General features: G+C 41.5%; 1 protein-coding gene across 1 annotated transcript in view; it reads right to left on the bottom strand.

Annotated features, from left to right (window-relative positions):
* Positions 1-4,728: 4,728 nt before the first annotated feature.
* LOC138746666 (metabotropic glycine receptor-like) overlaps positions 4,729-11,192 on the bottom strand; it is a 115,924-nt gene continuing 109,460 nt past the window's right edge. The window contains exon 11 of the mRNA XM_069904957.1: positions 4,729-8,658. Coding sequence (XP_069761058.1) covers positions 4,729-8,658 — 3,930 coding nt within the window. The remainder of the gene's footprint in view (positions 8,659-11,192) is intronic.

Raw genomic sequence — 11,192 nt, 5'->3', positions numbered from 1 at the left:
TTAATTGTCCACTCTCTATATTGTCTCATACTTGCCAATCCCTCGGGTGTTCGTTTGTCCCACCTGGGTTCATTTAAGGGATATTTTTGTTCATGGGGTCTAGGGTCCCCAGGTTGTTCATATTCCCACATGAGGAGGGCAGCCCGTCGAATCATCTGCCTCTCCTGGGGTGAAAATAATGTTCCCATTATTGCCTGCATCTCTTCCCACGTATATGTGTTTGGTCCCAAGAATTGGTCAAGCTGTTCAGCCAGTCCTATAGGATCTTCCAATAACTTTTTCATTTCTTTCTTAAATCCCCGCACCTCTGTACTAGTTAGGGGAACATTCACATATCCCGTTCCCCCTCCCGGTCCTCCCATAGGAACTTCTCTCAGGGGATTTAGGTTTATTGAAAACTTTGATGGTCCTGGACCAGTCTGGGATCTTGTCCAGGGTCGGTTTACCGGTGGAAGTTTAGGGTCCGACTCCCTTAATTCATCCTTTTTATCCCGGCCCCCTTCGGGGCAATCAGATTCATCACCTTTCCCCTCCGGTAATAAGCTTTCCTCGGGTGCAGTAGGCACCGGGGGAATATAAGGAGGGGGAAGGTTGTCCAGAGGTTCCCATTTCTTTTCTCCTGCCACTCTCAATTTAAAACATTCTGTTAAGGATCCTGGCCAGGGAACCCAACAAAATGCATATGCTGACTCTTCTTGATTCACCTTTGGTCTCGAATTTACATATATGTTTAATGCTTGTCTAACCCAATCCTCATCAGATCCAAATTTCGGCCACCAGACCGAGGAACCTTTAATAGGTTGTTTTGACCAAAGGAGACAATATTGGACCATCTTTTTCTTGTTTTTGTCCCGATATCTATTACTATCCCAATTTTCAAACATTCTCCCCAAAGGGCTGTCAAGGGGTACTCCCAGGAATTGTCCTGAATTTTCAGACGAGCCCTTAGATTTTGATCCTCCCATTTTCCCACCTAGATCTGCTTATCGTTGCTGAGGACCCTCTCGCTCTGGACCCTACTCCCTTCCTCTCAGACGCCTCGTCGGAGGTGCTGTCCCTCCTTCGGTTACCGCTGAGGTTTTCCTGGGGTTGACCCCTCTCTTCTCGGCACTTCGTCGGAGGTGCTGTCCCTCCTTCGGTTACCGCCGAGGTTTCCCTGGGGTCTATCCTAGAGTCCCGCGACAGGGTTCTCACACAACGACAAAAGATCTATACTTAATCTATTCCGTTAGGTTTTTATCCAAACAGGTGTATCCCGTTACACCTGTTACCCAATCCCCACACCACAATCGTAAGTCGTCACTTACCGGTGTCTTCCCGGGGATTGAACCGTCACCCTTCTCCTCTCCGTCTTGTTGTGTCACCCTGTCCGGATACCACTCGCTCAAGCCGCCCGAAGCGACGAGCAAGGGACTAGGAGCCGCTGAACTCAGCGGGGTGCACCGCCTCCGATGTCCCTCTTCTCGCCTCCCCTCACGGCCGGAGTGTGGATCCCGGACGAGCCCCCATTTGTCAGAAATAAAACTTCTCACACATGAGTCTCTTTAAAACTGATGACACGACAAGCTTTATTTACAAGTCTGCAGAGTTGGACTCAACTGGTTTCTCACCAGTTAAGCCCCGATACATACAGTGCATTGATTTTTATACCTTTATTATTTGCCCTTCCCCTTCTTATTAATACTGTTTTAATTGGTTAGTATTACAAAAACATTCTAAGTATAACTGCATTATTAATGATCACGTTCGTTACGTACGCTGTGAACTCTACATTCACTGAATTCTGTTTCTCACACTTCTTATCAATCCTTTGTCTCCTGCATGTCTCTCACTATGACCATGAAAAGATAGGTTTAAAAAAACATATTCAGCAGCTCCTTCTGTCCTTGACTGCTAGTAAACTCTCTGTCCGTTCTGGCTTCCCTGTTTCTGATTAATCATCACATTTTAACTTAAGTCTTTTTAACCTAAATTCTCTATATCACAGTGAGTTCACTGCCAACATAGCAAGTTGAGTCACATCATTCTAATTATTTTCTGGATCTGAAAACAAGAACACCTTTTTGCAATCTGTATACCATTTCCAAGAATTTTTAGATGCACTTCTGCTCTTGTGCTGTGACTAGTTGATGACTTTTAAGAGGGGCACATTTTGGCCAAACACAACTTCATTTCCAGATCAACTCTTTCTGCTTCTGAATAAAATCATCTAGACATTGTCGTGGCCAAGAAAATTGAGTAGTTGGGTCCATTTTATGCGAGTTTTCACAAGTGATGAATAAATTAGCTGGACAATAGTGGAGTGACAGCTACTATTGGAACAGTTTGTTTCTTAGTTGGAATGTACGTTTAGTCCCCGCTCCGAAACTGACCCACTCTATTCCAGTACACTTGATGCAATAGAAAGAGTGTTTTCCACTCTTGGATGGGTATTCTTCTTGTCAGATGTTCCCTCAGATATGAAAAACACCACTGGACTATTTTGAAGAAGTACAGAACATTACAGCACATGCAGGCCTTTTGGCCCATGATGTTGTGTCGATTTATATAAACCTATTCAAAACCTTCCTTACTTCATAACCTTCTATTTTTCTTTCATGCATTGAATCTTTTAAATCTCCTTGTTGTACCATCTTCCACCACCACCTCTGGCGCCCACTACTCCCTGTGTAAAAAAAACGTATCCCCAACATCTCTCCCAATCATTCCTCCCCTTACTTTGTAGAGATGTCTTCTGGTATTTGCTACTCTCATCTTGGGAAAAGGTGCTGGCTGTCCACCCTATCTATGCCTCTCAGAATTTTGTAGAATAGGAAAAGATTTTCTTGGTGTTGCAAGCAAATATTCGTACATAATTTAACATCATTAAAGCAGGTTATCTTGTTATTTTCACATACTCAATGTAGGAACCTGCAGCAAGCATGTTTCCATTTTTATTCTGGAGATGACTACACAAATTATTTTATCAGGAGCAAGTGCTTTGAGTCCTCATGAATTTGTGAAGGTAATAGCTAGCTGCATGCTTTTTTTAAAACTATGACATCTACCAAGGACCTAGCTCAAGAATATTTTATAATGAAAGAATGTTTTAAATTTGTGTCAGATGGGTCCTTGCTGCAAAGCTTTGATGTGTGAAGTTGAGAGTGAGGTGTACATTTGGGTAGTTGGGTGATAAATAGAATATTACTCCGGGGTATCATTGTTAAAGTGAAAATTACTCCATCAATCTAATTGGGTCAAAGATCACTTTCCCTCCCACTAACACGAGGCCCTTTCAAACTGTCATGTAAAATGGGGTTAACCGGGCAATTTGCATGGTTAGCGACCCAGTTACATAGCAATTTGAAAGGATCCAACTGGGTTAACCCGGTCAGAACCCAACCGGGTCCCTGATACCTCAGAGGTGGTCAGGGAACCCAGTAAAACTTACCTGGGTGGTTTGAAAAGGAGAAATGGCCAACCCGGTTACTCTGGTGACATCATGCTTATGTCACAGGGAAACCCATGGCTGAGCTGCCGCTGCTGTGATCGGGGGGGAAAGTGGGGGGCCGCGATCGGGGCGGGGGGGTGGGGGAGAGAGGTCACTGCTGCGTTCGTGGGAGAGGCTGCTGAATTCATTTGTTTGCCAACAGGGTTGGGGCAGGATTTAGAGGGACACATCAACTCTGTGCACTGTTAGGGGCCTTTGGTTACAATGCCCCACTGCTTATAAGTGCTGTCTGGTAATACAGTTTCATCATAGTATTAGACACACCTGGCATGAAGAACCATGCTGTTTGCTGACAATTTTATGAAGTTGAGTCAGGCATATTTCATTTCAGATTCCTTTTTGACATTCTCCCTGTCCTTGGTGATACATTAGTGAAACATTAAAATCTGCAGATGCTGTGAATGTAGTAAAACCACACAAAAATGCTGGAGGAACTTGGCCAGTCTCGCACCATCCATAGTAGGTAGAGATATATTACCGACGTGTTGGGCCTGAGCCTTTCCTCAAGGTGTGAGCAAAGAGCAGGAAGGCTCAGAATACCAGCAGGGGGACCGGCAGGTGGAGGAGTCCAGACTAACAAAATGCGTTCATTGGATATGATAAGAGGAGAGGGAAGAAACTGATTTTAGCTCTGAAAGGAGAAAGAGGGAAAAGAGAAGAGAGAGAGAGAGACACACACACACACAGAGCTTGGGGATAAAGTGACGGGGAAGGGGGTGGTTTAACATAAACTGATGAAGTTGATGTTAATACCATCCGGTTGGAAAGTGCCCAGATGGATGATGAGGTCTTTCTCCAATTTTCGGATGGTCTCAATCTGGCAGCACATGAGACAACGGACAGTCATGTCAGCAAGGGAATGGGACAGGGAATTGAAAAGGGTGATGACTGGGAGATCCATGCTGTTACGGCGATGAAGTAGTTATGTTTTCACCATGGATTCCAGGCATTGAGGGTCTTTTTCTGTGCTTGATGGCTCAAAGCCTCTCTGACCATTACATTTTGGAGTCTATAATTTCTAATTCCTTTATTAAGTTTTGAAGGACTGAACATTGAATATTTGTATCCTACAAGTATATTATTGGGCACACTTTTGGGATGAAGCAGTATATTGTATGGTGTATTATATACTTATACGCAAAATTTGCAATAATTTATTTTCCAAACTCTCCATCAAATTGAACCATTTTATAGATTGAATATTTAACTTTGGCATCTCAGCAAACGTGAAGCAAATGTTAAGGGGAGCTGTCAGCTGAACCAGCAATGTTCCCCTTATCTGTTTGTTTTCCCCCTTCTTTATTTTCATCTTGAACAGTTGTCTCTGTCTCTCTGTCACCCCGGCAGATTGAGGTTATATCACTTTTATCCTTTGTACCTGGTTGACTTTCTCCACTTGCTGACGTTCCTGTCTCCCACGGGCAAACATCTGAAAGATTGGATTTATTCTTGGGCTGTGATTTTTCCTCATTGCTCTGAGTATCTCCTGTCTCCCAGGGACAAATGTCTGCGACTTTAGCTTTATCAATTGGCAGCAATGTTTCCTTGCATTGATAATCCCCTGTTTCCCTGGGACAGATGTTCACAACTTTAGATTTGTTATTGAGCAATGATTTTCCTATGATCTCTCTATCTTTTGTTTTTTCAGATGCTGTTCTAAGTTTCAGTGATAATGCTAACCATTTAGATTGTGGCAATGCATCATTTATACCTTTTACTTTTAGGGGGTCTTGCATAATTGATCCTGAGACACTAGCACAAACTGATTGAGAACGTCCCTTCTTCTGATCTTCATTGATTCTTGTTTCTGAATTCTCTGGTGAAACAGTGTCCCATGGACAGATAATTGCGAATTTAGATTCATCAATGGATGATGATTTTTCCTCTTCCATCTCAGCATCACCTGCATCCCAGGGACAGATATTTTCGAGTTTGCTCTTATCAATGGGCAATGAAGTTTCCTGGTTCTTGGTATCTCCTGAGTCCCAAGGACAGATTTCAGCAACTTTAGACTTATCAATGGGTAATGAAGTTTCCTGGTTCTTGGTACCTCCTGAGTCCCAAGGACAGATGTCAGCAACTTTAGACTTATCAATGGGTAATGAAGTTTCCTGGTTCTTGGTACCTCCTGAGTCCCAAGGACAGATGTCAGCAACTTTAGACTTATCAATGGGTAATGAAGTTTCCTGGTTCTTGGTACCTCCTGAGTCCCAAGGACAGATTTCAGCAACTTTAGACTTATCAATGGATAATAAAGATTCCTGGTTCTTGTTCTCTCCTGAGTTCCAGGGACAGATTTCAGCAACTTTAGATTTATCAATGGATAATAAAGATTCCTGGTTCTTGCTCTCTCCTGAGTTCCAGGGACAGATTTCAGCAACTTTAGATTTATCAATGGACAATAAAGATTCCTGGTTCTTGTTATCTCCTGAGTCCCAAGGACAGATTTCAGCAACTTTAGACTTATCAATGAGGGATAATGAAGTTTCCTTGTTTTTGGTATCTCCCAAATCCCAAGGGCAAACATCTGCAGCTTTAGACTTATCAATGGGTAATGAAGTTTCCTGGTTCTTGGCATCTCCTGAGTCCCAAGGACAGATTTCAGCAACTTTAGACTTATCAATGAGGGATAATGACGTTTCCTTGTTTTTAGTATCTCCCAAATCCCAAGGGCAGATATCTACAGCTTTAGACTTATTAATGGGTAATGAAGTTTCCTGGTTCTTGCTATCTCCTGAGTCACAGGGGCAGATGTCAGCAACTTTAGACTTCTCAATGGGCGGTAATTTCCCATCTTTATTCTCTCTGTTTTGCACCTTACCTGGTGACATGAGAAGTTTCATTGACAATGCTAATCGCTTATTTTGTGGCAACAAGCCACTTGCATAATTTGCATTTAAGGTACCTTGCAGAAATGATCCTGGGACTCCAGCACAGACAGATAAAGATCGCCCCTTCTTCTGATCTCCACTCGTACTCATGGCTGATGTCTCTTTCAAAACTATGTCCCATGGACAAATGATTGCAGTGTTTGTTGAATGATAGATATCTGAGGGTTTGGATTTATCAAGCGACAACCTTTTGTCCTGTTTGTTCTCAGTATCACCTGCATCTAAGGGACAGTTATGCATTCCTTTAGATTTATCAGAGGGTAATGACTTTTTGCTCTGAGCATCTCCTGGGTCCCATGGGCAGATATCAGAAACTTTAGATTTATCAGAGGGCAGTGATTTTCCATCTTTATTCTCTCTGTTCTGCACCTTTCCTGGTGACATGAGAAGTTTCAGTGACAATGCTAATCGTTTATTCTGTTTCAGCGAACTGTTTGTATCATTTGCATTCAAAGTGCCTTGTAGAGATGATCCTGGGATTCCAGCACCCACAGATAAAGACCTTCCCTTCTTCGGATCTTCAATTATTTTAGTGGCTGATGTCTCTTTCAACACAACATCCCATGGACAAATGATTGCAGTGTTTGCGGATCCTTGCTTTAAGAGGGAAATATATTTTTCCCGTTTGCTTCCACTATGCCCCACTTCCAACAGAGAAGTGTCTGAAGATGTATCAATTGGCTGTGACTTTTCTTCTTTGTTCCTGTTCTCTTTATCTTGTGGACAGAACTCTGTAGATGACGATTTATCCATTGAACCCACTGCCTCCTTATCAGGGCTGCCCTTTGCTTTCTCACTTATTATTGCAGGCTTCTCTCTTTTGCTACCTTTCATCTTTCCTGCTGTCATTAGATGTTTCAAAGACAGCCCAAATCCTTTAGGCTGCTTTAATGAGAGGTTTGTGGTCTTTGTTTTGAAGGAGCCATGAATTAGTGTTTCTGGTGCCACTGTACAAACTGACAAAGACCGTCCCTTCTTCTGATCCACACTGGTGCTCACTATTAATGTATCTTCTTCCATTATATCCCATGGACAAATAATTGCACTGTTAGTGGACGCTTGTTTTATGAGTGATATATATCTTTCTCGCTTGTTCTCTCCAGTTTGGACTTGATCCATCTTTTCAGAAGTCTTGGAAGAAAGCTCTTCACATTCTGCGGGATGAATGGCATCTGTTTTTGAGGATTCAGCTGATTTACCAAATCTTGTTGCTATGTTGGCTCCAGAATGCTTCCTTGTTGGCACCTTGGCTTCACTCCGAATTGTTGCCATCTCCTTCATGTCTTTAGCCTGTGAGCTGGCATTACCACAGTGACGGAAACTATGGTGCTTCCTCTCCAAATCCATGGCTTTTTTTCTGTGGTCCAGCTTCCCTGATGAGTGCGACCTGTCAATACCACTGCTTTTCATCATTGAATAGGTGACATGTTTGTGAACCTTTGTCTCAGAAGATGGTGGCTGCAGGTTCTGAGATTCTGGGGGTCCAACCAGAGTCCTGTTGCGACCATCTTGTACAAGTAGTCTTGCTGCTCCTTCATCAGTTGTCTGCTGCCTGTCCAAATTGGACAGTTTAACCACTTCTGGCTGTGTTGCAACAGTGGGGAGCTGTAGACTGGATGATGCATGCTTGGTTAACATCTTTTGACCTTTCTCCCCCATCTGCTTTGAGTTCTCATCAGACTTCCTGGTGAGCATCAGAGCCTTTTCTCTTGCACAGGTAACAACACTGAGAGATTTTTGCAGGGTGCCGGGCTTGGATTGTACTGAGGGTTTACCCACGGTTAGGTTATGTGCACTAGCAGACTTGCACACTAATGGAGCTGCATCTAAGGATTCAGTATCTGATCTCTCCGAGGCTTTTTTCACCAGTTTCTTCCTCATCAGAGAATCCAGCAGGGAAGGATCCTTCCCGGAGGAATCCATCCTGCCAGTGTGGCCATCCCGATGGCCCCTCATGTGGTCATAAGTGCTGTGTGACTTCCTTATTGAAAATACTCGATTTTTGATGGAATCTTCTTTAACTTTCATGCTGGAGCTAGAAGGTTCATTGAACTTTTTCTTGTATGAGCCATTGGAGCTCCCTGCTCCAATGGATCCACCCCTCTCAACCCGACTGCACTGTCTGCTGACTGAGTCAGGAATCTCAGTGATGCGTTTAATGATGGATCGACCAAGCCCTCTCCTGGAACTTCTCTTCTTATGAAGGTGTGGGTTGTTGGTTGTCATCTTCTTTGTTTTATGGATTTCCAGTTGGGCATAAAGCTTCTTAAGCTCATCCTGTGGGAGGAAGAAGTCGTAGATTGGCACAGTATGGAAACAGGCCTTTGGCCCAAATTGTCCATGCAAGCCAAGTTGCCTGCTTTACCTGCTCTGGCCCACATCTTTCCAACCCCTTTCCTGTCCACGTATCTGAGCAAAGATCTTTTAAATGTCATAATTGTAACCACCTCTACCACTTCGTCTGGCAGCTCGTTCCATGTACCCACCACCCTCTGTGTGAAATTTACCCCTCGGGTCCCTTTTAGAGGGGCAGCAAAGTATTGGCCCATAGGTTGGAGAATATTCTACCATCAATCAATTTGGAAGATCTGACTGGTTTTATTAAAAACTGTTAATCTTATTTTAATATACATTGCTTATTGGATATTTTGTTACCTCCCAGTGCAGTTCCTGAATGCGTTCTTTCCTTAGATGCAGAGAAAGCATTTGTTTGGGTGGGTTGGAGATATTTATTTGTGATCATAGAAAAATTCAATTTTAGCCCACGTTTTATTGCATGGATTAAACTACTGTATTCATGCTCTATGGCTTCAATTCTTACTAATTTTCAACAGTCACAGCCTTTTAATCTCTAATGGGGAATCCACCAAGGGTGTCCTTTAAGTCCATTAATTTTTGATTTGGCCATAGAACCATTAGTGATTGCATTTCAAGAGTGTGAGGATATTTCAGGGATTTGTTCATAAAGTTTACCTTTAAGTGGATGATCTTCTGCTTTTTATATCAAGCCCTGACACTTCCTTACCCTCCAAGCTATCATTACTTTTTCAATTTAGTCAGTTTTCTGGATATAGGTTAAATTTGTATAAAAGTGAACTTTATTCTTTGAATGTACACTAGTCACCCTTTTAAGATCATGAAAAATCAATTTACCTATCTTGGTATTACAGTTCCAAAGAATCATAAGTATCTTTTAAAAGAAAATTTCCATGCTTTATCAAAACACGTGAAACAGTCCCTAAAGCAATGGTCGCCCCTGTCTATATCTCTGGTTGGTCGTATTAATTCCATTAAAATGAATATTTTACCAAAATTTTTATATCTCTTTCAATCTATACCAATTTTCATTCCAAAATCGTTTTTTGATTCACTTGACTCAGCTATATCATCTTATATATGGAAGGGTAAGCACCCTCGTATAAATAAAGTTCATCTTCAAAAATCCAAAAGTAACAGAGGTATGGTGCTATCCACTTTCAGATTTTATTATTGGGTGGCCAATATACATAAACTTATGTTTTGGTCATCTTTTCATAATCAAATGGACCGTCCAGTTTGGGTAGCAATGGATTTGTATTCTGCTAAAAACATTTCGATCTCAGCACTTCTTGGATCCTCACTTCCTTTTTCTTTAAATAAATCAATTTACAATCCTGTTATTAGGCAGACTCTGAGAGTGAGGAACCAGTTCAGAAAACATTTTGGATTTCAATTATTTTCTCTTTCAAGCCCTATGCTGTCCAATTATCTTTTTCAACTTCTTTACATGATTTTGGGTTTCATGATTGGTACAGATTGGGACTTGAACATTTCAAAGAGCTTTTTTATTGACAACAGTTTTGCATCATTTGAACAGCTTTCTGAAAAGTTCAACTTACCAAATACTCAGTTTTTTAGATATTTGCAAATCAGACATTTTCTTCAATCTCAGATACCTAAATTCCCTCGGGCACCTGATATGAACATTATTGATATTTCTTTTAGTTTACAACTTTCTAGTAAAGGTCTAATATCCATTATTTACGATAAGTTGGTAGGTTTAAGACACGTTCCCTTAGTTAAAATTTAAAATGCCTGGGAACAGGATTTAAATCTTTCACTATTGGACAAAGTTTGGGATTCAATTTTTATGCTGGTTAGTACCACATCCTTTTGTTACAATTTAAAGTTGTACATAGTCTAAAGTTAAATTATCTCGTATTTATTCAGATGTAGACTCTTGGTGTGATAAATGTAAGAGGGGAGAGGCTTCTTGAATCCACATGTTTTGGATGTGTCCTAGTCTTGAAGGATGTTGGAGAGATATGTTTAAAACTTTATCCTTAATCCTTCATTTAAATCTGGACCCTAATTCTTTGGTTGCTCTTTTTGGCACAACTGGTGAGGATGAGGTTCTTTTAACTCCAATCAAATGTCGAGTTCTGTCTTTTGCCTCTCTCTTAGCCAGACGTGCAATATTGCTGAGATGGAAGGATGCTGCCCTGGAGGCTGTCCTATTTAAGCCTAGAAAAGATTCATTACTCAATTAGTAACTCAAATATAAGGTTTCAAATGTTATGAGGACCATTCTTGAATCTTTTCCACAACCTTTAGACATAATAGACTTTGTTGTTTAACTCCAGGAACAAATTACATTTTTCTTTTTTTAGCCATACAACGATGGTAAGGGGATGGGTTTTAGAGACACGACTATCCCAGTTAAAATTATTAGATGTGTCATTGTTTTATTTATTATGGATGCGCTCTATATGCCTTTATAATTTGCTGAGCTATGAAATATACCATTTTTATTGTGCATTCGTAAATGCACT

Source organism: Narcine bancroftii, chromosome 12, assembly GCF_036971445.1.
Source record: "Narcine bancroftii isolate sNarBan1 chromosome 12, sNarBan1.hap1, whole genome shotgun sequence".
In the NCBI taxonomy this organism is placed as follows: domain Eukaryota; kingdom Metazoa; phylum Chordata; class Chondrichthyes; order Torpediniformes; family Narcinidae; genus Narcine; species Narcine bancroftii.
Note: the sequence above shows the minus strand (reverse complement) of the source record. Positions and strands in the feature narration are given on the sequence as shown.